Source organism: Trichoderma citrinoviride (genome assembly GCF_003025115.1).
Source record: "Trichoderma citrinoviride strain TUCIM 6016 unplaced genomic scaffold BBK36scaffold_4, whole genome shotgun sequence".
Taxonomy (NCBI): domain Eukaryota; kingdom Fungi; phylum Ascomycota; class Sordariomycetes; order Hypocreales; family Hypocreaceae; genus Trichoderma; species Trichoderma citrinoviride.
Window position 1 is genome coordinate 688,523 of NW_020194712.1, and position 26,972 is coordinate 715,494.

At 55.4% G+C, this 26,972-nt stretch overlaps 6 protein-coding genes across 6 annotated transcripts; 2 read left to right on the top strand and 4 right to left on the bottom strand.

Annotated features, from left to right (window-relative positions):
- Positions 1 to 3,985: 3,985 nt before the first annotated feature.
- BBK36DRAFT_1157663 (mitochondrial carrier) lies at positions 3,986 to 5,142 on the bottom strand (the record flags this gene model as incomplete). The annotated part of the gene is made up of 2 exons (XM_024894028.1): positions 3,986 to 4,794; positions 4,944 to 5,142. 2 exons carry the CDS (start codon positions 5,140 to 5,142, stop codon positions 3,986 to 3,988), a joined length of 1,008 nt encoding a protein of 335 aa, XP_024751304.1.
- A 922-nt stretch (positions 5,143 to 6,064) lies between these two features.
- Positions 6,065 to 6,573, bottom strand: BBK36DRAFT_2809 (Tom7-domain-containing protein; the record flags this gene model as incomplete). The annotated part of the gene is made up of 5 exons (XM_024898005.1): positions 6,065 to 6,086; positions 6,156 to 6,196; positions 6,268 to 6,292; positions 6,352 to 6,398; positions 6,547 to 6,573. 5 exons carry the CDS (start codon positions 6,571 to 6,573, stop codon positions 6,065 to 6,067), a joined length of 162 nt encoding a protein of 53 aa, XP_024751305.1.
- Positions 6,574 to 7,166: 593 nt separating this feature from the next.
- Positions 7,167 to 8,327, top strand: BBK36DRAFT_1114688 (RNA-binding domain-containing protein; the record flags this gene model as incomplete). Its single annotated transcript, XM_024890059.1, has 1 exon — positions 7,167 to 8,327. A coding segment is annotated over one exon (1,161 nt), but the record flags the coding sequence as incomplete, so codon positions are not given.
- A 634-nt stretch (positions 8,328 to 8,961) lies between these two features.
- Positions 8,962 to 18,142, bottom strand: BBK36DRAFT_1194509 (hypothetical protein; the record flags this gene model as incomplete). The annotated part of the gene is made up of 9 exons (XM_024896859.1): positions 8,962 to 9,800; positions 9,860 to 9,957; positions 10,021 to 10,578; positions 10,633 to 10,748; positions 10,822 to 11,481; positions 11,578 to 12,363; positions 14,190 to 17,093; positions 17,160 to 18,008; positions 18,068 to 18,142. 9 exons carry the CDS (start codon positions 18,140 to 18,142, stop codon positions 8,962 to 8,964), a joined length of 6,885 nt encoding a protein of 2,294 aa, XP_024751307.1.
- Positions 18,143 to 20,392: 2,250 nt separating this feature from the next.
- BBK36DRAFT_1134795 (germinal center kinase) lies at positions 20,393 to 23,234 on the top strand. Its single transcript, XM_024892422.1, has 6 exons — positions 20,393 to 20,795; positions 20,857 to 20,924; positions 21,002 to 21,169; positions 21,244 to 22,863; positions 23,037 to 23,089; positions 23,159 to 23,234. The coding sequence occupies exons 1-4, from the start codon at positions 20,741 to 20,743 to the stop codon at positions 22,858 to 22,860; spliced, it is 1,908 nt and encodes a 635-aa protein (XP_024751308.1). The 5' UTR covers positions 20,393 to 20,740; the 3' UTR covers positions 22,861 to 22,863; positions 23,037 to 23,089; positions 23,159 to 23,234.
- A 316-nt stretch (positions 23,235 to 23,550) lies between these two features.
- Positions 23,551 to 25,328, bottom strand: BBK36DRAFT_49936 (RAI1-domain-containing protein; the record flags this gene model as incomplete). Its single annotated transcript, XM_024898164.1, has 8 exons — positions 23,551 to 23,732; positions 23,870 to 24,169; positions 24,293 to 24,463; positions 24,522 to 24,611; positions 24,755 to 24,786; positions 24,837 to 24,868; positions 24,939 to 25,181; positions 25,257 to 25,328. The coding sequence occupies 8 exons, from the start codon at positions 25,326 to 25,328 to the stop codon at positions 23,551 to 23,553; spliced, it is 1,122 nt and encodes a 373-aa protein (XP_024751309.1).
- Between the last annotated feature and the right edge of the window lie 1,644 nt (positions 25,329 to 26,972).

Here is a 26,972-nt window from a genome sequence, read left to right on the forward strand (position 1 = left end):
CGGTGTGATTGCGGTACACTCGCATGAGTACTGTCCACGCATACCCCGTGAGTCTTCATCACAGTCCTGCAGGAGAAACATGCAGTCCCTCGGTCATGCTGAGGTGGACGCAGCCGCGTTGAGAGAACGGGAAATCGTGTCATGTCTCAGGCGAACATCGTGACGAAGACTCTAGAGTACGAAGACGTGATGCAGCCGTATGCAGAAGACTCGTCAGTGACCATTCAGATATCACTACGCTACCACCCTGGATGTGTGTCATGCAGCTGCATGACTCTATCTCGGGAACAATCAATCATGGTACGTGCCGCCTCGGAAGGTGTGTGTGGTCGCATACAAGATATCCTGCGTCTACTATATGTGACGTTCAGCCGCGGACGATGTCCGTATGAGTTCTGAGAGCCAAGCCAGACTCCCCTCCTTCATCTTGCTCCGTTTCATACACTTGTATGTGGCAACGCCTTCAGCAGCTCAAGGATTCTACCTTGTGTGTGTCGTGTGTTTCTTCATCTGTCTACCCCCTTCATCAATGCGACAGTTTTTACTTGCTTGACAACATGCGGGTTTCAGATAGTTCGATTCTGATGAACCTACATGCTGCCCTGTCCCTGTCAACACATCCCCCATCTCACTCCATCCTCACTTCCTTTTACCCTACCGCCTTACTACGAATTTGGAATCCTCGGACAGACGTACATGAAGCAGCGGGGGACGACTAGCGGCCCGTGAGTCGATAGGATAGGGCAAAGCAGAAGGATGTTATTCCACCCACGCAAGGTAGGGGATGTTCAATTGGAGGTGGACCTCACCAACCCCGCGAATGGCAGAAGAGAATCGAGCTCTTCGTATACTGCCCTATTACAGCTTCGACTGCGGCTGATACATTCCCAGTGCCTCCACAGAGACAGCCCTGTCCCTGTTCCTTATATGCCCTCGGCTCCTGAGGCGGCCACCAAACCCCCGCGTCTCTGCATGTCGTTCATCTAGTAACTGCATAAGGCCAGGCCGAGCACCGCTGAAAGCTCTGCCTATCAAATCAGAGAAGCCCTTTGGAACACATGTGGCAACCAAGGATGGCTATGGGGGCTGCGTTTTGATTGATCCTCTTTTCTTTCTTCCTCTCTGCTACTTCAGCTGTTGTTCCGCTTTGAGCGATGTTGTGTTGGCCTGAGCATGCAATCTTAGTCCACGTCCGTTGGGAGTGGCAAGATTGGCAATGACAGAAGCTCCATCTGTAACTTTACACAACGTTCTTGACGAAGCCCGATCCAAACAACGGACCCTGTAATTAGGCATCTGGCTCTGATATTGCTTCGGACCCTGATGGTGGAGCGCCCAAGAACTTGCACGCCCCCGGGGTTTGTCGCGACATCCTCAGATGAACGGCACGGGGACTTTCATCGGAGACTTGAAACCCACGGATCGGTCCTCGACATTCTCTTCGGTTGCTTTCCCCTTGCGTTGCGTCAAGGGTCAACGATTGCGTCCAAGCGGCGCGTCTGCGAGCCGTTTTGGGGTAATAACGATGGCGCCTCGAGAGGCTTCAATCTTTACGACCAGGTTATACTACCTAGTGTTGTCGTCCTCTCGAGGCCTTATTCGACGGGCTAGCAACTACTTGAGACTGGGCATCGCTGTACGGAGCAAGACTGGCTTTGTAGGTGGTTTGGGTATCTCTGCAAGCTGAGTTGTGCCTCTCTGCTTTCGTTCTCTTCCCACCTCTACCCTCTTCCTTTCAAAGTACTTGTTATGGCTCTGTTTCTCTCTCCCACACATTCACTTTCAGCAGCATGCTTCCATGCCCATCTCAGCAAACCCCCCAGGACCCCTGCCTGGGGCAAAAAGCGCGATCTCAGGAACCGCGCAGCCGCCGCTTTTGCTCCGTTTTTGCCCACATTGTGGACTCTCTCACCCAATATCGTAGTATTGCAAACATATACCCATCTAGTCATGTATGATCAACACAGGCATGTGTGACGTGTCAGATGTCATCTCCTTGCCCTTTCTCGACAGTGATTTCGGGATGATCAGGTCCCATCGAGATTGAGCGCGCCCACTTTCATCACGGCTGGCGGGCCTCCCGTTTGGGCGCCTCTTTTCAACTAAAGACGGAGCTGGAGGCCTTGAATTGTTTTGATTACGTGTAGCTTTTTGTATGGAGTCGTGTGAGATTACTGTGGTTGGTTTGAGAGGGTATGCTTGGGGGAGGGGGTGGTGTTGAGGCCAGACAGGCCGATTTGAAGCATGACGTTAGTTGCTGGTGTCCGATGCCGTTGTGCTTAACGGGCTGCGAAGCGGCGAGTTTGTCGTGTTGGATCGACTCGTGCCTGTGTATGTATGTATGTACATACGCCGAGCGAGTCATGGCGCCGCCGGCGACGCTGCCCTGTTCAACTGTGCAGATTGCATTTTCGAGCTACGAAGGCTTGCATATGCAGACGATTGCTGACGTGTAACTAGGTATATATATGCAAAGCACTCCGTTGCCGTGCATGTATTGTACATGCTCATGCGCTCATGTGAGTGAGTTGAGTGAGTTAAGTTGGAGTAGGCAGGGGGTTTCTGGTTTTGAAGTGACTGCATGTTCACCACATCTCTGGGGGCCGGGCATGTTCAATCTGCGGTCTTTGTATGTCCCTTGTGTGATTTCTGAAAAGAAGCATCTCTCTGCCTCAACTCCGGATTCAGTGAAACTTGACAAAGGGGGGGGGGGAGTACCCAGTATGTAAAGTATGATGCTCCTTTGCTTTGGATACATATAACTGAGCGTTTGACGTCGACTCTTACCGGGAAATGATGGGGCGTTGTGAACAGAAACAGAAACAGGGGATGCCAACAACGTAGACGGACGTTATGAAGGTGATGAGCTTCAAATGTGGGAAGAAACATTTGTTGTGTCTCTACCCGTTTCAAGTTCCCATCGGGGCTTCCTCTTCCTCAACCTCCAAGGGACCTCGTTGGTGTTGTGTGTGTTTTGTCATGTTCATGTCATTTCATTCATTCATTCATTCATTCACGCTCGTTGTACGAGGATACATACATCTTGTTTGTATTTGGCATGATTTGCCCTTTTTTGCCACCAGTGGTTTCCTCCTGGAGCAGAAAAAATGGTCTGGTTGGGGGATGTGAAGTTAGAGAGAGAGTGGGAGAGTGCTAGGGGGTTCTCTGTGATTTGCCTCTTTTTTTTTTCGTTTTCTTTCTCCCTGCTTAAATTGTGCAAATCGTGGAGTTGCCACTCCGGAGGGGAGGGGGGCGTCTGCCGGGAAGTGGGAGAAATGGGAGGTTTGTTCCGCGGAGAGGTGTGTTGTCGTGCTTGGTCTGGTTTATATGGATGGCAGACCGGCGGAGGAAGTATGAGAGGTTTGTTGCGAGTTTCTCAGGGGGGTTGGAGGGAGATGTCGTGTTGTGAGTGTGGTCGTGGTCTCCGTAGGACCAGAGTAACAACTCTGCCGCTGTGAATGGATGATACATACGTCGTTGTAAACCCATCTTTACATGTCAAAATGCAACTGTAAACTATATCAGAGGGGGGGAGGATGTAGGACCTCCTCTACTATAAAGCAAGTGCTCTTTTTTTTCAAGAACCCGAGAGATGGTGACATAAATGGTGTGATCTCTAGGATCACTCCACAGAAGCCGTTGAGGGGGGCCCATGGCATGCAATGGGAGAGAAATCATGAAGAAAGGAATAAGTGAGTATCATGTATTTTCAGAACTGACGGCTACTTTTTGTGACCAAGTTCTAACGCCCCCCCAACCCTTTTTCATGGTCTATATCTGAGTGATCCGCATGTCTTACAAACGCCGAAAAATGCTCCTCGTGTCGACACAAAACATGTTCTAGCATTACCAATGAACCGCCAGTCGCTGGTAACCAAGCTCACAAAAGCGAGGCAACTTCGTAGGAAGCAAAACTCAATGAGAGAGAAAAGGAGATGGAAGATGCGGGAATTTGCGTAAGGTTCAGGTTGAGCTTGAAGTTCTCTCAACTTGACCACGACGATACCCAGCGAGGCAGATAGAAGCGCACGTTCTCGTACACCAAGAAGGTGACCCAGGTCGAGGGCATGACGCGGACGACGCCCGGGATCAGGCCGCGGTAGAAGCCGCGGATGCCCTCCTGCCGCCAGGTCATGCGCACGACGCCCCTGAAGCCCCTGCCGAACTTCTCGTCGGCGTGGAAGACCTGCAGGCGGCTCCGGAGGACCTGGTAGGGGTAGGTGACGGCGCCGGCGACGAGCTTGGAGACGGAGGAGATGACGACGGTGGCCTCGGTGGTCAGGCGGCCGTCGTCGACGCCCATGCGCCTGCGGCGCGCAAAGTAGAGGCGCTTGGCGGGCTCGTAGACGGCGAACTGGACGGCGCCGTGGGAGACGCCGATCATGGAGACGCCGAGGCCGCGGTAGAGGCCGCGGACGCCCTCGGTGGCGTAGATTGTGCGGAAGCCGGACCACATGGACGGGTAGGCGCCCTTTGCGCCCTTGTCCGAGGCCAGCATGCGCGTCTTGACGACCCAGATCGGGTTGGAGAGGACGCTGGTGGCGGCGCCGGCGAGGGCGCTGGCGACGAAGAAGTCGGAGGGCGTCGGCCGGGGCGTGCCGCGGGCGAAGGTCAGCAGGTCCTCGAAGCGCGTCTTGAAGAAGAAGAAGGAGGCCCAGCTGAGGGCGTTGCCGGACAGGTTCGGGACGAGGCCGCGGTAGAGCGAGGACAGCGGCTTGGGGTTGCTGGAGAGGCGGCGGAGCATGGCGACGGTGGAGAGGTTCTGGGAGGCGGCGGAGGCGGCGCTGGTGCTGACTGCGAAGTGGGTGACGAACTTGTTAGCAATGGTGATGGTGGTGATGGTGTCTTCTCTTCTTCTGATGTCTCTCATGACTCCTCATGTCTCGTATCCTCATACTATAACCTCCTCGTTCTCTCAACCACCGGGGCTTGAAAAAACTCACTCTGCATCCGCGTCTTGACAATGTCCAGAGGATGCACCACCAGCGTCGCAATCGTGCCCGCGCTCAGCCCGGCAATCGACTCGACCAGGGCCGGCGAAAGGCCTCCATCATGGCTTCCGGGCATGGAGCTGTTGGCGTCCGAGCTGCGTCCGGTCACATTGTCGGGCGGCGCGAATGCGACGGGCGAGTGCTCGCTCATGTGGGAAAGGAAAGAGAGGAGAGAGGAAGCCGTGGAAATTCGTACTGGCTTGCGGCACCCTTAGGTAAGAGAATCTCTCTTCCTATGGCGATTATTCGCCTCTCGAGTAACCTCACTCGTAGTAGGTAGTAGTAGGTAGTTCTGGCCTAGGGGGATCGAACCAGTCGGTCACTGGCGGGTAGCGGCGGGCGGCTACTATTTTCCAAGATTTTTTTCTTTCTTTCTTTCGGTCGGTCTGAGTCGGGCGCTGTCGGAGGCTATTACTGGTCAGCCAAGGTCGTTCTTTGCTGGTGAGACTTGTCGTCCTGTGGGCTGTTTTGAGGTGTCGTCTCTGTTGACTTACTGAGTCGACACTCGGTTTTGTCTCAATTGGCTAGCAATTCACATGCTTGATGCTCGTTTATGGTGTTTTCGAGGAAATCATGCGGTAGAACCTCAGGGTTGCAATCTGTCGGTCCTGATAAGACGGACAGCGGCAGATAAAGGCGGTATCGGCGCATAGACACCTCGTGCTTACTACTACTTGCACGGCAGAATCTAGACAGGCATGAAGAGAGTGACGGATCGAATTTGAGGCGTTGACAAAGGCATTTGCAGAGTGGTTACTTGGTCCAATTACAGAGCAGCAGGTGGTACATTCCTAGTGTTACATGGCAGCTCTTCGGTGCGTTCTGTGTCCTCCCTCGTGGTCCCTTCGGCCTTCCAGGTCGTCGTCGTATTATGTGGGATATCACTCTGTCCTACCCCTGCCTGTCTTCTTCCAAGGCAATGTGAAGACTACCCAAACGCCGCGAATGCCGGATATTGAGCTTCTCTTTGGCCGTTCAGACTCTTGATCCGCATTCCCCTGTCCATCTCATTGCGCCGAATTATAATCGTATATCGTACAACAACGCATGGCCGTTATCTATGCATCCTGCGTTTATGAGAGGGGAGAGAGAAGGCTGTTTCGCACGGTCATGTTAGCGACAAGGCGTCTTGCATGCGGTCTGATGGGAGAGGGAGCGGCATACCGGATGACAGAGGGACGAGGGTCGCTGCGAGTGTAGCCTAGATCGAGAACGAGCAAGAGTTAGAATCGGACTCCGTAGATGCCGTGCGTGCGCTTCGAGATCGCATACCGAGATAGAGGATCAGAGGAAGATAGCCACTATCGCAATGGTCAGCTGTTAAACCCACGAAGAGCGGACATTTTTAGGGTTTCCATACTAGTGAATGGCGACTCGAGAAATGTCAATGAGCTTGGCAATGCGCTCCTGTAACAGTCAAGCGTTAGAATGGCTGCTCCATCATCAAAACCATCATAGCCATCATCATCGTCGCCATCGTCTGGCGGCTGTCTCGTCTCTATTTTCCCCTCTTTGATCTCTTCTCTCCCTCCTTGAAACTCCTCAGATGCCGTACCTTGGACTCTTCTGACAGGGCAAACATCTTGTATTCGGGAGCCGGCAGGCGACGGGTTCGGAAAAGTTTGGAGATGCAAAGTTGCGCAGATTGATTGATTGATGTGATGCGTCCTGGAAGCTCTCGCAAGCGTCCCGCCGGCTACGAAATTTTGAGACTTGCATAATGACGGTACGTACCGGCACTAGCGCCACCGCAGGCAATGCGGTCATTCGCTGCTAAGCCACTTGCGGTAAGGCGAAGATCAATCAGCGACGGCTCAACTCCGGCTGATCTGATTAGACCAGGTTGATAGGACGGTACAAGCTGCAGTACAACATTTCTGTGGACGAGATTTCCGAGCTTCATCCCAAGCTGCATCAAACGCGACGACGATTCGCAGCTCTGTCTCTTCATCGCTCGCCTCCTCCATCGCCATCAACGTCACAGCATTCACCAATTCCTCTCATTTGGCATCAGACATCCATCCATTGTTCCATCCTCGTGAGGCTGCGGCCCGCAAACCATCAAGATGGCAGTCAACAGGCATTGGTAGGTTTCCTCCCCAATCCATCTTCTTCTTCGCGTGTATCCGATGCCATTCCTCCAACCAAACTGACTCAAGAACTCTTCTCTTCCTTCACAGGGAGCAGGACAAGGAGGCCACCGTCTACATCGGCAACATCGACGAGCGCGCGACCCCGGCCATGGTCTACGAGATCATGCTCCAGATGGGCCCCATCCACAACATCCACATGCCTCGCGATCGCGTCACCCAGACGCACCAGGGCTTCGGCTTCGTCGAGTTCCGCACCCCCGCCGACGCCGAGTACGCCGCCAACGTCATGAACGGCATCAAGCTCTACGGCAAGTCCCTGCGCGTCAACAAGGCCAGCGCCGACAAGCAAAAGGCCGCCGAGGTGGGCGCCGAGCTCTTCATCGGCAACCTCGACCCCATGGTCGACGAGAAGATCCTCTACGACACCTTCTCGCGCTTCGGCCCGCTGCTGAGCATCCCCAAGGTCGCGCGCGAGGACAGCGGCGCCAGCAAGGGCTTCGGCTTTGTCAGCTACGGCGACTTTGAGAGCAGCGACGCCGCCATTGCCAACCTCCACGGCCAGTACATCCTCAGCAAGGAGGTCTCGGTGCAGTACGCCTTCAAGAAGGACGGCAAGGGCGAGAGACACGGTGACCCGGCGGAGCGAGCCCTCGCTGCCCAGGCCAAGTCAAGAAATCTCCTGCCCGAGGCCCAGCCGCTGCCTCAGGCTTTCCTCATGAACGGCGCCCCTGCCGCTGCCGCTCCCCCTCCCGTCGCCCCCGCTGCCGCCGCCGTAGTCCCTCCCACCGCTCCGGCCGGCTTCGACTCGAACCCGCTGGCCCCCGGCGTGCCTGCTGGCGTACCTCCACCGCTCATGGGCACGCCCACGCACGCCAACATCCCGAGCGGCTTCGCTCCCCCTCCGCCCCGCGGACCTTCTCCCTACAACGCCGGCCCCGGCCACGTCCCCAACGGCTTCGGACGTGGCTCGGCGGCTCCCCTTCCGCCAGCCCCCTCAGGCCTGCCCGCGCGGCCTCCCCAGATCCAGGGCGGATACACGAATCCCGCCGACTTCCATCCATCTGCCTTCCGCCCTCCGTCTGGGCCCCCCGGCAGCGCTCCGCCCCCGCAAGGGTTCCCAGCCGTCCCGCCTCCTGGGTTTCCCGTGCCTCCTCCGCCTGGACCTTCGGGCACGCCTCCGGTGCCGCCTCCGTTCATGCCGCCTCCTGGCTTCCAGCCTCCGCCTGGCTTTGGTCGACGATAAAAAGAAGTAACTTACTCAAAATCTTTTCGTTTTTCTCATAAGTTTTAATGTTTATGATACCTGGGCTTGTACAGAGAGACGGTAAAATTCGGATCAGGTAAGAGAAGCAAGGGCCATGAAAAGGAAACCATTTAGACACAATCCATTTGTTTACCGCAGAACTTCTAATTATCCGAGGCTGCCAAAGGGAAGATGAAGGCATGTTTAAAAACAACACACGGCCCTCGAGGACTCTTCTTCTCTTACGCCACCCGCTCCCTTATTCCTCCTTGCTCCCAAGTGTAATATTGGCCATCTTTCTAAAGATCAAGTTATCGTACAAATGGTTTTTTTTCTTTCTTTCTTTCTTCCTTTGCTCATTGTTCTTTTTTTTTTCTTTTTTGTTCTTTTTCATCTTGTTTCGTATATACCAGGATCCCATGCTGTATAAAAGCCCGTCCGAATAGTTCTTTCTGGTCAGAGAAAATCATTGTTCTAGTAGAAACAAGGTGTGGGAAACAACCGAGGTACCAATAAACAGAAGAACCGAACCAAAACCCCATTCAACTCCTGTGCAGTAAACCCGTCTCTGCACATGGATCGTCTCTGATAACTCCGTGACACTAAATCTTTCCATCATGGCAACATCTTCTTCTCACAAGCTCCGGGCAAACGCGTCTCTCGCCTCCTCGGTCGCCTTGTCCCACTCCTGCTTGGCCTCTTCCCTCTGCCCCTGCACCTCGTACGACTGCGCCAGCATGCCGTCCGCCACGCTCTGCCACAGCACGTTGCCGCTCCTCTCCGCCTGCTTGGCCGCCGCCCGGGCGCTCTTGAGGGCCTGCTCGCCAATGACGTTCTCGAAGAAGCGGCTGCGCATGATGCACAGCGTCACGGCGGCCCCCAGCACGTTGCTGGTGACCTTGGAGCCCGCCATGGCGGCGTGGATGTGCTGCTTCTGCTGGTTGAGCTGCTGGGGCGGATCCGTCACGAGGGCCGCCATGACGTTGTGGTAGGCCGTCCGGAGATCAATGTTGCTGTGGTTGGCGCAGTGAGGCTGCAGCTGCTCGATGAGGTCCAGCGTTTGCTGGTCGTTTCGGCAAGACGGGTGCTGCATGATCCACAGCCGGTTCAAGCCCGCAAGGAGCGCGACCTCTTGTTGCCCGGCCTTGATCCCGGTGCTTCCCTGCTGCTGGACCTTGAAGCGGTCATCGAGGAAGATGTCGAGGGCGGCTTGCAGGCTGCCGATGCCCTGGTAGTATACGCCCTTCAGATATGTGGAGAGCAGTCTCACGGTGGGCTGCGTTGAGGGCGAAACAAAAGTCTCGAGATTCTGAACCATCTGCTTGACAGTTGACCACTGGCAGTGACTGGCAGCCACCAACCCCAGAAGGACGGTCAAGTAGGCCTGGGCCTCTATTCGCCAAGCCCGCTGCTTGATGGCCACATTTAGTGGAACGGGGGGGCCATATGGAATACCGGCCGTTGAAGCGTCCCCTAAGCCGGCGTGTTAGTGTACATGAGGCATAAGGTAATGTATTCTTGCCATGACTCACATGTCTCGAGAATCTTCAAGCCTTCCTTCCAGAACTCGGTTGACCTGCGGCCTTGAGAAGAAGGCTTGTGGAAGTTGACCAGGCCGCTAATAGTAAACCTACGCCATGTTAGCATCCTTTCTGTAACCAAAAATATGGTCAAGCCATAGCAAGACACGTACACGAGCGACCTCAACTCCATCTTGGTCATGAATGTCATGACCAGATAATCCATCTCGCCTTCACCCTCACCAACCCGCAGTATGGCCTGCGTGTCCTCGCTCACGGTCCTGGCCGCCGAGGGCTCCTTCTTTACGGGCACCATAAAGTCCGACTTAACATTATGCCACCCCTCACAGTCGTCCAGACACACCTGCAGCTGTCGCAGCTTTTGCGCCGTATGATCGGGGCTTTGGTGGTGCAGGCTTGCGGCGACTTCGAGCAGCAACGTCAGCATGGTGAGCTGCGTGATCTGCACCGACGGGTCGAACTGGTACTTGGCCACCTGCGCGATGCAGGCCTGGATCTTCTCCATGTTTCCGTCCTTGGCCGTCTTGAGAAGGGTGAAGCCTTCCATCAGCGAGGCGAAGACGGACAGCGCGGTGTCGCCTCTGGTGTTGGCGACGTTTTGGATGGTTCGTATGTTGTCGAGGGCGCCCGCGTCAGATACGCTTCCAGTGTCTAGGTAAAAGGAAGCCTTTAACAAGCGGAACGCATAGTACCATTGGACATGCTTGAACCTGGATCTGCATGTCAGTCTTGGCTGATGTTCGAGACGAAAGAAGGCAACTCACACTTCGCAGTTAGATATGTGCCCATCTATAGCTTTCAACGCCGCCTTGTGATTCCTCTGAAACAGAACCTTGAGCATGAGATACTGCATGCAATACTTCAGATCAAGCAGACGGTGCTGGTTGGTTTCCTACATATCAGCGGCTTGTCCCAAGTCAAAAACACAACGTCTCAAAATAGCCACAACTCACCTTGTCGCAAAGCGTGATGCCTTTTGCCAGCGCCGTCTCCGCCTCCATCAGATTCTCCGTCTCTTCTTGCAAGAGAGCTGCGTACCTCAACCGTACGCGCGCTTCTTCCCGCGGCGCAAGTTGGTTGTTGCTCTGCAACGCAGCCTCCAGACATGACAACGCCGTCGCTACCAGCCCTTGATACTCTTCAACTTGGTTCGGAGAGAGAGTCATGGCCACGTCGTGCGAGGCGTTGCGCGCCTTCTCAATACACTCCTCCGCGACCGCGATCATGTAGGGCGTCGGGTTCATAGGCCGAGGTTTGGGTGTCACTGCGGGCGACTTCTTCGTGATACTGGGGGATCTCATGGAGAGCGAGGGCGAGTTGGTGACCGAAGAATGAGGGCTAGGTTTGATGCGAGCGTCGGGAATCTGCTGAAATACTCGAGTCGCAATCGAATCATCTTCTTGTTTCTCCTGCTTGATCGAGGTCGCACTGGGGTATATGGGCTTCACAGCGACAGACTCTTTCCGTTTTTCTTGAATTCCCAGGGGGGTCGTTGTTGAGGTTGTTGTTGAAGTTGTCGTTGAAGTTGTCGTCGTTGGTATAGGTAAAGAGGTCATCGACGGCTGCTTCTGGATATCTTGCAGGTTGACGTAGTGCACCTGCTCTTGCTGAAGCTCTGAGGGATGTACGTATTGCGGTGGTTGGGGCGGTTGAGGCGGTTGCGGCGGTTCGGGGAGCAGATCGTTCTGAGGTTGCTCGGCATTCTGGACGGATTGAGGTATGGGAGGTTGCGGTCGCTGCGGCGGCTGTGGCTGCGGAGGTGGCGCATACTGTTGATGCTGCTGCTCCCCTTGTGGTTGCTGCTGAGGCTGCTGTCCTTGCGGCGCCAATTGAGGTGCTGGTGACAGCTGAGGCGCGGGTGACAGATGCTGAGCCGGTGACAGGTGCTGAGCGGGTGATAGGTGCTGCGGCGGCTGAGGAGTATGTTGCGGTCGTGGAGGCACCGGTACCTGACTTCGAATAGGCGACGGTTGCGGCGGCAGGGAGTGCGCAGGCGCAGGTGACGGCGTATGAGCATGATATATCGGAGACGGCTGATGGCGCCGCTGCTGCTGCTGGCGCTGGGCTTGGTGGACTTGTTGCAGAGGCTGCTGCTGCTGCGGTAACGGCTGGTGCGTGAGGGCCTGGTGCTGCATCGGCTGCGGCTGCGTCGTCATGCTCGTCATGGCCTGCTGCTGCTGCTGCTGCTGAAGCTGGTGTTGCTGATGCTGATGCTGTGGCTGCTGCTGCTGTTGCCAGACGCTGCTCGGCGGCAGGTACTGGCCCGACGCATCGTACTCGGCAAACCCGTTGAAGCCCACAGCGTACGGCTGCTGGAACTGCTGCGGTGTCATGAACATGCCGTGCTGGTGCTGGGGCTGCGGGCTCTGGTGGTAGAACTGCTGCTGCTGCTGCTCGTGAGCCATGGCGCCGGCATACATGGACTGCTGGCCATGGTGAAGCGCTGCCGCCTGTTGCTGCTGCTGCTGCTGCTGCTGCTGTATCTGCTGCTGCTGCTGTATCTGCTGCTGCTGCTGTATCTGCTGCTGCTGCTGTATCTGCTGCTGCTGCTGAAAGTGATACCCTCCCGCCGGATGCCCGTACATCTGCTGCTGCTGGTGGTGGTGTAGTTGGTTATGGTGGTGAAGCTGCTGCGGATGCTGGTGCTGCTGCTGCTGCTGGTCTCCCTGGCCAGGAAAGGCCTGTCCCGAAGGCAGCGTCCCCCGGAACGACATCGCACCGTCAGCATCGGCCGCTGGTGTTGCTGGTGCGAGAATGAAGCCCTGCGCAGTCAAGTCTCATGCTTTCCTCGTCGTCGTCGACTTCATTGGCCGGGGGGAGATGAGGGTTGGCGCGCGGGCGTTTTTGCTTTTCCTTCCCTCTTCCTCTCGCTCTCTCTTTCTCCTTCTCTCCTTTGTCTCTTGATTCCTTCGCCGTCTCCTGCAGCTTCTTCTTGTTTGTTCTTCGTCTCGATAGGTCGGAGGGTGCCGTGCCGGGTTTCGATGCGGTATCCGAAAGGCGCGTGTACGCAGGGCGAAGGAACGTGCTTCCGTCGTCTGCGCCAAACCGCAGGGCGAGTGCTTTCGTCTCTTTGTTTCCCCCTTCTTCTTCCCGCACGAACCTCAATAGTCGTGAATCCTTTCTCGAGTTCGAGTCCCGCCCAGAAAACAGACAAGTCAAAACCAAAAGGGTAAAAGAAAAGCCTTTCCCTCTTCCGGCGCCGTCAAGAAAGTCCCCAGCGTCGAACGTTTTCGCTTAACTTTCGCGGCGTCGAATCGTTTATAAGGATTGCGGGAGAGTCACTGTGCGAAAATCAGCCGCGGCCAGGTGAAGAGGCGCGCGCGCGACGTTCAAAAAATTGATTAATTCGAAAAAGGGAAAAAAAAAGAAAAGTAAGAAAAGGCGTTCCGTGCTATCACATGGTTGGTTAATTGTTGGTTGGTCTTTTGGTCGGCTTTGGGGAATAGTGAGGTAACTGATAGGTACCTCGCACGCGGACGGAACTGCGCGCAGATCCGGATGTACCTGGTCAGACACCCGAGTGCGACCTCCCGTGTTTGATGCGAATGGGCGGTGCAGACTGGCTTACCCTGGACTGTGATGGGGGATCTTGGAGAGCGAGAGAGAGAGAGAAATGACAGGAGGGTAACAATGACAGAAAGCCATTTGACCGGTTAGAAGGAACAGACACGTTGAAGTTGGCGGTGGGACGATATTTCTACCTTGGATGAGACTTGTGTTATAATAATGAACTGTATACTACCTTACCTATCTCCGAGTAGCAGTGACTGAATCAACGACAGAGTACGCCCACCATACAGAGACGGTCCAGTCCGTCTCTTCAGTTTTACTTGGTACTCTGGGACAAGGCATCACGCTCGCAAGCTCGGGCAAATTCTCGTACATTATTAAAACATAATTCAACATAGGTATGGCTAAGACAAGGTAGGTATGAGAGGTAGCCTGATCAGCGGCTTCTGTTGCCGCAGGCCGTCCAAAGCTTCGTAGGTAAGTTACATGACATACATTGCAGCGTAACGACGTGAGTTCTTTCAACGCGTGACAACGGACCCAATTCTGGGGCTCTTGAGACAAAATCAAGAAAAAAGAACAGGAGTAAGGGAAAAGAAGAAAAAAGACAAATCGTAGCTAAACGCCGTGACATGCATATGCACCATATACCACCCAAAGTCACCACACTTTTGCCGTGTGTTGGGTACAATGCGGAAATGGCCCAAAAGAAGGGGGCTGAGAAAATCAAAACAGATTGTGTGTTGGCTGCTTAACCAACGCAGTTCCACTCTGCAAAGACGCACCATCGAGCGGTGCGGTCAGCCAGCACCAGGCCTCTCCAGACGCCTTTCTCGGAGCACTTGATGATCGTCTCCCAAGTGCCGCCGTCGCTGACCTCTTCGTCTGCGGACCGCGATCCGACGCTGATGCCCTTGCGGTCCTCCTTTCTCATAAGACGGAGGATCTTGCCTCCCGGTGTCTGGATGGCCAGCTTGGCGGGCTTCTTTCCGGAAACCGTCCCGCTGGCCGAGCTGGGATTCGAGCCGCTCGCACTAGAAGCGTTGACGCTCATTGCCGATGACGGCCGAGTGAAGGGGACTGGGCTTGTCGACCCAGGATTCGACGCCGGCGTGAGGGCCGACTGCGCTCCGTTTGAAAGGGAGCTGGGGTGCTGCCTGATGGCGAATACAAAGGTGTTGTTCAGAGCCAGCTGCTGGCACTGGGGCTGGACAACGTAAATATCATGCCGCTGCGCATGAGGAGTCGGGTGTCGTGTGACAAATTGGTAGGGTGGGTTTTCACCAACGTGGATAATGGGTAGTGTAAAGGCCAGAGGATGGGGAATGTCCTTGATGCTCTGCATCAGGCCCCTCTTACCGGCGTAGACTTTCAACATGCCTTGGCCTTCGTCACCAGGGAGCAGTGCCTTGATGGTGTATCGTTTCACGCCGCTGAACCATTCGGCTTGAGCCAGCGCCTTCTTCTTGACAATGTCGCCGCTCTCGAACAGATCGCCATCGTGGTCTCTGGACAAGGCGCGCGCTTCCACCTCGGCCACAATCTCAACATCAGCCGGGACGTTGAGTTTGATGTGGACCATCTCAAGATCTTCTATCCTGGTCAGGCTAGTGTTATAGTCAACCAGCTCAAGCCCGTTCTTGAAAAACGCCGGGCAGGTGCACGGCAGGTTGAGCAGCGTATCATAGTCCACAGGAGGCACGATGTGTTGCTGGTCGTGATGCTCCGGCACGTGGGTCCAGCAGATCTCGGTCGGTCGAGTGAGGAACCACCAAAAGTCCGCCGACGACCCGGTTAGGCTGGAGTACAACGCGCGCTTGGGATTCGAAGGGCTTGCCAGGCAGGTATCGATTATGCGCCACTCGTCGTCAACAATGACCGCGTTCCACCAGTGGTTGGACCTGGGCATCACGTTGAGATCTGCAATGTCGCCCGGGGCCTTTAGGTAGCCCCTCACGACTTCGCAGTGAATCCCGACGGCAGCGCACATTTCCATGACAAGGTAGGCATATTCTTCTGCGCAGCCCCTCTTTGCCTGGATGGTCCGCTGGGTGTCGGCATCGCCCTCGAAATCCTCTTCCCAGCAGATCCTTTCTGCAACCCAGGTGAAGATGGCGCGGAGGCGCTGCAGATCGCTCCTGTAGGGTCTGCAGATGTATGTCTGCGCAAGCGTCGTCACCGTCGTGCCCGGAGGCGGCTCCTTGATGAAACGGGTGTTCTTGTCCACCTGGGCGAGGTTGATCATGTGGTAATTCTCCGGCTTGTGAACCGGCATGCCGTCCGCCCCTTCGTCGCCCTCGATACTGTCATAGAGCTCATCGACGGGGTTGATTGCAGGATGGTCCTGCATCTGGCAGCGGTCTCTGCGCTCGGTCCGCTCGATCTTGCTAATCGAATTGGAGCGGTTGACATCTCGCCGGACCTGGACCCAGTCGACACCGGAGCTGAGGCCCATTTCCCGGGCCGCATCGCGCCTGGAGCGAGCGCCGCTCAGCGAAAGCATGCTTGCTCCGGGAGTGACACTGTGCGGCTGCTGCAGGCGAGAAAACGGCGAAGATCTCACGGTGGGCACATGGCCGGCGGCGATACTACCGCGGTTGCTGGCGACGCCCGTCTTGGCCGAGTCCAGAATCTTCTTGAATATGTTTCTTTTCGGTGATTTGGGTGCTACAAGTCCGCCTAGACCAGGGGCTCCGTCCTCCAGAAGGCCAACGTGGGAGATTGGCCGGGAGCTCCCACTTCCGCTTCCACCTCCGGCATAATTGCTGGCATGGCTGCTGTGGTAAGTAACGCCTGTAAATGGCGAATCTGGCCGGTCTCCATCGTCGTTGCGTGCGCTCAGTGAGCTTTGCGCACGCTGGGACGACCGAACCAAGCTCCCAGCGCTCGTAGTGCTCAATCCGCTGGCGGAGGCGCCGCTCCAGAGAGTCCTGTTGCTGTTCTGCGTCGAGGAGCTGCTGTTGCTCTGATTGCCGGTGGAAGCGTTCGTCTGGGTCGTTTTCGTGGTGTTTGTGCGCTCGATGCCCGGTGCCACATCATATGCCGATCTCCGCCCACGCGTCTTCTTGTCCAAGGAAATCAGCTCTCCAAGCGTTGACCCCGCGGACGACTTTGGGCGCAGGTAGTGCTGCCCCTTTGGCGGCGGCGGCGGAGGCTTGTCGTCATCTACGTCCACCACCGCCGGCATACTCTGGCTATGTTGATGCATCCTCTGAATTTGCTTCTCCATCCTTTCCACGTAGTTGCTCAGCTGGGGCAGGTGAGGGTCGTATCCCTTTTCGCGATGCGTGTCCTGGTGCGAGGTATTCTGCGAAGACGTTCCACTCCAAGTCTCGTATCCCTCGTCCAAAGCTATGCCCATTGATGTCAAAGGCCTCAAGCGCTCCCGTTCCCGCCGTTCCCGTTGCTTTTGCCTCTGCTGCGGTGCTACCAGGTCGAAAGACTCGGGGGACCAGGGATCGAACGACCCCTCTGGCGATTGCGCCTCTCGCCCCCCTAAGCCCTCCAAGCGATCAAGCTGCTGCATCACCCCATCCATCGCCTCGCGTAACGGTGACGGCGTCATGTGGCTTCCCTCCATTGATGGTCGATGAGAACCTGAGCCCTTGGGTGTGTGATATCCGTCGCGCCGGGCCCCGTAACTGGCATCGTCGTAGGAATTGTATGATGTCTGCCTTGCCAAGTTGGGAAGATCGGTGTAAGAGGCGTTGGAGTTCTGGCGAGCGCGAGCCGGGCTGTATGGTTCGTACGACCTCGAGACATCCGGCCCGTTGTAAGAGACGGTAGAGCGCATGTCCGCCGGGTTATAGGAAATGGTGGAGCCGGTTCTTGTTATATCTGCAGGATTGTACGAGACGGTAGAGCCTGTTCTTGTTAAGTCTGCTGGGTTATAAGAAACGGTGGAGCCTGTTCTTGCTATGTCGGCCGGGTTGTACGAGACGGTAGAGCCCTGTCTTGATAGGCTCTGTTGATTGTACGACACATTGGAGCTGTGCCTCGACAATGAGTGATAGCCTTGCGCCGCCTCATCAGAATCCGTTCGCGCAACGTGCCTGTGGGGAGGTGGTGCCGGAGGCGGTGGAGAAGCGGCGCCTCTTGCCATATCCTCCATACGGCTCGGCGGACGGCCGATGGACGGCGCTGGTGACGGAGCTCTCGATACATAGGCATTTGCTGGGGAGTGAGAAGGAGTAGGAGCGCGAGCAATATCTTCGTGGGCACTTCTTGCGAGGACGAGCGCAGTACTAGGAATCGGCGTCGAGTTCCCCCTAGATCGTGATGTCGTCGTTCCTACCCGAGACGGCCTCTCTCTCGGACGCGACGCTGGCGTCTCGCGAAATGTTTCTGGCTGTTTTGCTGTAGTATAATGCGGCGCCTTGGCATAAGCCTCGAAGGGTTTCCGGAACGTCCTCGACTTTTGCGGCACCGACTTGGATGGGGATGCTGTCGGCGGTATGGGACTCGGTGTTTTGGTTGGCCGAAAGTCTTCTGGTAGTACCTCGACGAAGTTGGACGGAAAAGAGCCAACAGTCCTCCGATCTCGAAATAGCCTGCCAACCCACCACGAGCCGTCACCCGCATTCAGACACTCTATCAAGTCGCCCTCGACGAATCCCAGGTCGTGTCTTGACTGCACACAAAAAGGTCAGCAATGGAGAGCAAGTCAGCACGCGACGTCACAGTACGAACCTCGCCTCCCCAAGAATAGATGGCCCGGCACCAGCACGGAAATCGCGAAGGCAGGGGCGGCGGTGATAGCGCCATAGTGTCGACGGTTGCGCCACGCCTCTGTCGCCGAATTGACCAGCTCTGAAGACGTAGGAAAGCAGAACGAGCGGAGGAGCAGGAGGAGGAGGAAGGGGGGGAGAGAAAGGTCTGGGAGAAAAAGGGAAAAAAGGGAAGACGAAAAAATTATGCCCGTTGTTGTTTATCCCTTGTCTGGCAGAGTCAAGTAAGGTATCGGGTCGACAGGACAGGTGTGGGCAGCTGATGGAATCGACGCGTTCGGCCCCTCGCCCTCACCGAAACGATTTCAGTCGTGATGCTTGTGTGCCAGCCCGACAAACGCGCAGCTCAACTGGCGCCGCTGGTGGTCGATCAGAGGAGAGTGAAGATGTGATGCAGAGGTCAGAGACGGCGCATGTCCAAAGCCTGCGATCCAACGGCAGCAGCAAAAAGCATTGGACCAGACGATACCTCCGACACCCTGGGCTCCTGTTGATGGCAAACGGGGGGTTGGATGGAATGCTGGAGCTGCTGCAGTTCTTTGTCTCCGCCACTGCAGTGCCGGGCTGCGGCGGTACCTGGGACGAGGTACCGAATAATGAATGCACAGGGCAAGTGCTGGGCAGCTGGTACAAGCTCGGGGCCAGGCACAAGTACCCCAGGTACAGACGCAAGGTATCACCAGCAGCAGCACCTCCAGGCTTCTGGTCTCTGTTCCAGCGTGTCGGTGCTGTGCTGGGCAGTCATTAATAGCACTGGACAGCCTTTCTTTGTTGACGTTTTGTGACCTGTGTGTGCGTCTGCGTCTGTCTGTGTGCGCACAGGTATTACGAGGACAAAGCAGGTGCCTGCAGCCGCCGTGCTCGGCATGAGTCTTATGGGATGCACCTACGGAGTATACTCTCGCCAGCTGCACAAGAACTTGGAACTTGGAGGCCAAGCGTGTCGACAAGGAGCCGGGCGGTACTGTAGCGTCGCAATCTTGACGTACCTCGCAAAGTAGCTCGTACAAGCACAAGTATATCTTGGATTGGGCTGCATCAAGCGAGATTGCGGCAAGGCATGGACGCAGCTCCAAGGTCCGCTTCTCAGCATTTCCCCCCCGTGCTGGAGCTGGGAGCTGGAGCTCTAGAAACCTTGGAACGCAGCGGCGGGACTGGCCGAAGCAGCGCAGAGGAGCTGCCGGCGACGCCTTGCAGGGCCCGCGACAACAGAGGGGCAAAGGTGGCCGTTGCCGTGCCGACCGACTTGCCGTGGCTTGAGTGGCTGGCGGAAGGGAGCGCGGCCCCTCTGTTAGCGCCATGCGATGCGCTGTGCGATGGCGCTAGCAGAGCCTGGGAGGAACTGGGTAAGCTCTGGTGCTGTAAGACGGTGTTTGAGCGCGATCCATTTTGCATTTTGCGGTGGCTGGGAGAGGGCGGGTTCTCATGGCGACGCGCTGCAGAGCCTCCCTTTGGGGCATGCCCTTTTGTGTCGCCGACGATCAAATCAGATGCCGCCTATTCCCAGGGAGGCCTTAGCACGGCGGCCTTAAGAGAGCCGGAGCCTGCTGTAGCCGAGCCCAGGCTGAATGCACATGAAAGGCGCTTCCATCATGTACATGTAACGATGACGATGGCAGCTGAAGTTGAAGCTATCCATGGATCTGTACCTTGCTAGCACCTGTGAGTGCTCCTGCTAGAGAGGTACCGCGCCTACCGCGACACCAGGTACAACAGTACCGGCTCGTGTACTTCGTACCTCGACTACCTCTTCAGGTCAGCTGCTGCCACCAGCCCCCCGATATGCACTGCTGGGTTGCCATGCAGCAGAAGCTGGAAACTGCAGTGCTTTCGTGCATTGGCGCGAGCAACGAGCTGCATGTTTGTTGATCCCGTCGCTGAGCAGTTCAGCTGCGCGTTGCATATGGTATGCTGCACGTTTGTCGCATGCTGGCCGTCAATCCCGCAAGCAATGAATGCCCATCAGGTGTTACTCGTACCTTAAGTAGGTACCTGAAGTACCAGCAATTCGGCATTGCTCGTGCAAGCGCCTACCTTACCAAAGCTCTTGGGCTACCGTGAAATGACGACTAGCGGCTCGCAGGCCAACGGAAACTCCCCGCCAGCCACCATTACGCCCATGGGAGGTACTTGGACAGCAGTACCTCCTTGTCCCAAAGCGGACCTCTGTAAACAAAAGCTGAACCTTGAAGCTACCCCCTAGGTACTCTAGTACTTCTAGACTGCCTGCGGCTCCACCGCCCCGGACAACCATTCTCAGTCCTTCAACCTTGGCCTCGACGCAATCAGAGTCCGGCTCTATGCTGTTTGTGATTGTATACGATACTCCCTACCAAGGGCTGTGACTGCGTACAAAGTAATTACAGCTGCGGCTCCAGTTGACGCTCACGATTCGATCGCTCTTGGCTTGTTTCGGCGCAGAGGTCGAGAGAGCCGAAACAAGCTTCAAGTTCCACCGCCTCGCCGTTCTGTCCCGACGGGACGCCAATTTCGATCAATTTCGAGATTCCCAGCTCTGCGACCCTTGCGCCCAGCTGCCTTGTTTCAACCTTCCTTGGGCCCTGCCCTGTCCGTCTGTGCCGGCGCTGGAGAGAGACTACGCACCGGATAGCAATATCGGTTGATCCTCACCGAGATGGCAGAAGGCGACAGTCTTGCTAATAACTACCAGGTGCTGGAGGAGCTAGGCCGTGAGCCCTGCCCTGTTGACGGACGCCTTTGTTTACATCGAACCGCTAACTCGGACCACAGGTGGGAGTTTCGGGGTCGTTTACAAGGGAATCGACAAGGTCACTGGAGAGGTTGTGGCTATCAAACATGTGAGGGCCCTTCTCGTTTGGCAATCCGCTGAACCGTCAGAAAGAGATCTCCGAGCTAACCTTATCGTCCCTCGCAGATCGATCTTGAGTCCAGCGATGATGACATCCAGGATATTCAAGCCGAGATCGCTGTTCTCAGCACCTGTGCCAGCCAATATGTGACCCAGTACAAAGGCGCTTTTCTGCGAGGCCACAAGCTGTGGATTATCATGGAATACCTGGGCGGCGGATCCTGCCTTGATCTGGTAGGCCATTGCTGCTGCTCACGACTTTATTTCCCCCTCTCATGACTCCGTTGCTGACCATCCCTCTTCTGTAGCTGAAACCGGGAACCTTTACCGAGGCCCACATCGCCATCATCTGCCGTGAGCTTCTCTATGGAATCCAATATCTGCACAGCGAAGGCAAGATTCACCGCGATATCAAGGCGGCCAACGTCTTGCTGTCAGATACTGGCAAGGTGAAGCTGGCCGACTTTGGTGTCGCCGCCCAGCTCACCAACATCAAGTCTCAGCGCAACACGTTTGTTGGCACTCCGTTCTGGATGGCCCCTGAAGTGATCCAGCAGGACGGGTACAGCTTCAAAGCAGACATCTGGTCCTTGGGCATCACCGCCATGGAGATGGCCAATGGAGAGCCTCCCCTGTGCCACATACACCCCATGAAGGTGCTCTTCCAGATCCCCAAAAACCCACCACCAAGGCTAGAAGGCCATTTCAGCAAGGACTTCAGAGATTTTGTGGCGCAGTGCCTCACCAAGGACTGCGCCCGTCGACCCACCGCCAAAGAGCTGCTGCGACACAGATTTATCCGTTCGGCGGGCAAGGTGGAGGCTCTCCAGGAGCTCATCATGCATAGGCAGATGTGGGATGCGAACCGCAATCGCCAAAAGCATGCCATGTACTACCAGGAAACAGTGCAACCCGTCTCAGCAAAGAACAATGACGTTGAGGCCTGGGTGTTTGACACTGTGAAATCGGCTGCTCCAGCGAAGCGATCCACTGTCAAGCATCGCAAAACATCGTCTGTGCTGTCCACTGCAGAAGAAGCAGTTCGCAAGTTGGACATCAATGAGAGCTCTCCTAGTCCCTCGTCTCCAGCTACGAGCACCGTCCGCAAGGCGACGGTTCGGCGCAAACCTTCCATCATGCAAGTTCCCTCGTCGTTCGCTAATGGCTCGCCTCGAGGCCCAACCATTGCGCCGAAAAGGCCCCTTCAGCCGGATACGTCCTTTGGGAATTCCTCTGGATCGACTATGCGTCTGCACCGAAGAGCTCCATCGGATAGCCCGGCTGGCCTGCGCGGGAGCAGAAGTGCAACTCCCGATGACGATGTCTTCGTCGATGAGAATGCAACCAGGCCGTCTCCGGCTCCGGCCGTCACGCCATGTGAACCCCATAACAAGGAGGGTGTGTTGGGGCGGAGGCTCTGGTCTAAGGCATTGGAACCTACGCTTGCCGACTTACACACGCAGACGTTTACGAAGCGAAAGCAAGAGGCGCTGGCCAAGGTGTCCGAAGCCTTTGCTGCACTAGATGCAGTTGATCCCGAGGGAGCTTACTACTTCATGCACAATCTCGTCCTCGCCGTGAGCCAGGATGACAAATTGGACGCGGCACTCTTACGCCATCGCACTCAAAAGATACCCGATGACGGCACTCCCCAAGGGACGGTGCTCGTTAGGAACTCGACACCGTCAGCGAGCCCTGCCAAGATGGTACCTGGCTCAGCAAACCCCCGCTACAAGAGTCAACGCCGGCGCCAGCTTGATTCGCCGCTGTCAAGGGAGTCTCTCAGGGGACAAGACAAACCAGCCATCGAGGAGAAGTATCCTGGACAGGAAGCTCAGCCGGGCATGGAGCACTGCAAGCAACTGTCAGACGTGCTCTACAACCGGTGGGCCGATGGTCTGCGGATCCGATGGCCGGCCATATGATTCAACCCACGTTGGAGACAAAGCTGAATGGCTGCGTCCGAAGAGTTCGGCTTTGATCGATGTTGATGAAGTGAAGTAACGTTGGGCTTCTCACGCGGAGTGGAGGTACCGACGATGGGTTCTGTTTTTTTGCTATCTTTCCATGTGATATAATCACGTCTTTGCATATCGAGTCCAAGTTGGCGGACGGAAAGCGATGATCAGGAGGAAACGAGGCGTTTAGGATCTGCGTCTACTTTGGAAGGATTTGGTCTGAAACTGGAAGCTGGCGATGGAATTGGAGCACATATTTTGGAAGTTGGAATGAGCCCCTTTCTGTCAACATTGGGTGCCTTTTTGTTTGATACTCTTGTTCTTTCTCTTCTTTTCTTCTTCCATTCTTTTCTTCTTCTTCCCCTTCCTTTATTTCTCCGTATTCTCTGTGTCTGTTTGTCGCCTTTAGGGTCTAGGAAACGGGGCGTTTGGTGGGGTGATTCAATTTCTTTTGCTGCCCAAGGGACCGAATGTATGTGTGCAATCATGTAAGCCAACATGGAAAGGGAGGATATCTGATTGATCATTGCCAAATTGCCATGCCAGTGGATATTGACGCCAGTGACTGCACATCTCCCAAAGTTATCTTGCCGTAGAGGAGGTATATGTGTGTCCTATGTTGTGGATAACATCTCCTTCGCTTCAACGCTCCGTATGTCAGGTGGTATTTAAAGGGTCGCTTGTTCCGAGATCCAGCTTGATTCTCCAGTTTTTGAACTCCTCTGTCAGGATATTGCCGTGTCCTGTCTCTTCAACCTTGTAGACTTCGATGACGGGGGAGTGAGCATTACGCCGAGATATTCTCCATACCCCTTCGTCGTCGATGGTTTGTGTGAGCCCTGAACACAATACTTAGCACACAAAAAACATGGACAAAGGGGAGAGTTACTAGGAATTTATGATGGCCTCTGCCACCACACAAGAGGTATGCTAGGGGGTGAGGGGAGGGGAGGGGAGGAAAGAGGGAGAAACTGACACTCCAAGAAAGCAGCGGCAAAGTTGACACAGATATCCGCGTTCCAGGGTGCATTCGGCCGCGCGTTGACCGTCTGCGGGATCTGCTGCGTCTCCATCTCCTTGATGTCGACGAGGACGCCGTCGCGGGTGCGGAAGCCGACGATGATTTTCGGGACGCCGAGGAGGAAGGACTGGATCCAGTACTTCATGAGCTTGCGGTGGAAGGCGTCCATGTCGCCGGCGTGGCGGACCTCGGCGCTGGTCTTGAGCTCGACCCAGTTTATGGGGGCGCCTTTTTCTTGGGGCTTGCTGTCCCAGACTGTGTGTGTGTGTTTTCGTTGGATTAGGGATTCAGTTGATGATGTAACTTGTGGAATTGCATGGCTTGTGGGATAAGAGGGAGTGAGGAGAACCCGGGGAGGGGGAAGAAGGGGGGACTTACTTGCGTCGACTTCGCCCCCAAGACACAGGACGGTCTTGCCGATGCCTGTGCGTACGATGGAGCAGTATTGCTCCTTGTTGTTGACGACTTGTGTTTCTCTGCCTTCGATGAAGTCTCTCGATGTCTCTGCCCATGGAGCGGGAAGCGTTGAGAGCGTCTCGAACTTGTAGCCTTGATGTATTGGTCAGCGCACACAGAAGACACCGAGGGAGAAAAGTTGGTGATTCACCCCAGAACTGCATGACCTCGGGTGGTGGTCCCCTGCCAGGATTGCCGCGGTGTTCGTTTTGTCTCGAGAGCATCTTGTGTGCGTGGTTGTCTTCGATGAAACTGGCGTTGATGGGCATTAGGAGCTGCTCGGTTGGACTATGATGGTTGGTATGGCTTACATGGTGCCCTATTGAGATTTGACCGTGTTAGAGATGTGAATGGGTGCCACCTCAGTAAGATGGAGTGAAAGACATACCTGATATAATGTGGCATTCATCTCAAAGCTGCCTGTGTCAGATCAATTTGACGAGAAGAGATGAGAGTGAGATTCTACCCGTCATATTTCTCAAACGGTGCAGCCAATATCTATATTGTAAGCGGTGTTAGATGAGTAGGTACTGCTGCTACCTCGTCTCTGTGTATAAAGGGGTCGTACCTTGGTCATCATGCCTCGCCAGGTGACTATCTTTGCATCTATCTTTGTGCCCGTCTCTTTTTCGTGCAGCATAATGGCCTTTAGCAAGCTGTCGAGATGCTCATCTTGAGAATCGTCATGCTTCACAAAGGTGTTGAACCCTCGAGACAGGTCGACCCCGAGCTGCGGAGGATAATAGTATTTCAGGGACGAATCGTCAGGGCGAAACTCATGGTTCTCGTCATAAGAAAAGCAGGCGATTTCCTGTACAAGGTAGTGTTAGGCGTTAGCAGCATTGGCCAAATACTTTGGAATGCCCGCGTCATGATGTGCCTTTACCTTGGGTCTCTTCACGGGCTGGCTGGCGCCTACGAACCGCATTACCGGCTGTACGGAGAAGCTGGGGGGCATCTTGGAGATTCGTATTCGCGACACGTACGACCGCGTCGACATGTGCTGTGTTCTACTTCATTCAGCTGGTATATTAGAAGAGCAGCATGAGTTATAGATGAGTATGAAGGTAGCAGGATATCAACAAGACGGCTCAACGGCACGTGGAGATGAGATTGAGGTGAGAGGTGAGAATAAAGTAACATGAATATTGAAATGAGGTTGAGGCGCTCTGGAGGGTCCAGGCCTTGTTCTAGCGCGTTTGCAGGGAGGGCTGCCCGCTGAAATCCAGAGAGCTGGGGTCCTGTGTAGTGCCAAGAGGCATATGTACACCGTACCTGGCGCAGCAGGGGCTGCAGTATGAGTGCCCAGGTAGCGCTACAAACATCCCACCCTAAAATCCAATGCGGCATGACGACTTCTCAGATCGAACAGCCGGTTGGACGGCAATCCAATGCGTTGTTGCAGCTTCTCATGCAGCCCAAGCTGGGGTCGGAAATGCATCCACGACGCCACTGCAGTTCCGCGGCCCGGGGCTAGAGAATCGTTTTAATTGATTGACGTCCGGCGTTTGGTTGCATTCTCTGGGCTGACTCTGCATCTCGGGGCGGCGAGTCTCGGAAGATTTTCCCGTTTGTGCAGGACATCTGCGAGCCGTCCGGGCCATTGAGAGGCATACAAGTGGTGATGCGCCTCGTCTTGACTGTATCACAAGGGGCGCATATCGTATCTACCTTATATAGAAGCACCAACTGCAGGCTACGAATGATATCTCCCAGACGAATATAGGGGCTCGAGCAGCACTCGTGATCTGCACCTGTGATAGGTAGAGCTGGCTTTTCTTTCTTTATCTGAGGCATCGTGGAACCAGGACGTTTGAACGCGGCTCAAGTTGCTTGTTCTTTGATGTTCTCTTTGTCCCCATTGTCGCTCGCTCTGCCGCCCATGGAAGCCATTGACGCTGCCCGGTTACCGGCTGAGCGCAAGGTGAGCTTCTTTGGCTTCCATTCTACTCCCCATCACTGCCAGCCAGTGAAGAGCACCAAGGCCGGCCAGTTCCAGCTGCTGGGCGGCACCACCACCGACCTCCCAAGTGAATCCACGGCGACAGCCTACAAGGGTCCGCCGCGCATGTCGGGCAAAGGTGAGGCGGGCAGGAAATGACTTTTCTTTCATTCGATGTTTGTTTGGCCGAACAGTGCACCAACAATAGCCAATAAACAACTTGAAAGTGTTTGTGCCAGCACCACGAGGTCAGGCAAAGGTCAGTCAGGTCGAGGTACGAAGTACGTCAAAGGGAGCGGAGGGGCCCAGCAGAGGAGATTAAGTCGGGCGTTGAGGCCAAGCGAGATTCTTCCTTCTTCCACCTCTTCAGCACCTCGACTCTGCGCATTTGACACCCGGCCATCTCCTCCAGCTTGTTACCTGTGCAGCGTCTCTTGGACCTTCTCTTTTCTCTTCTCTTCTCCTAGGATCCGTTGATCAGAGCCATCGTCTTCTCCTTCTCTTTTCATCTACGATACGAAACACAAGTCTGCATCATCCGTACCGATTATTCTGTTTCACTTCATCTTCATTACATCAGCACCGACACGAATCACCAGGTACGAACGACACGCTCGACACTCTGCCAGCCTCGCAGTCGCATCACCAACAACACGCCCA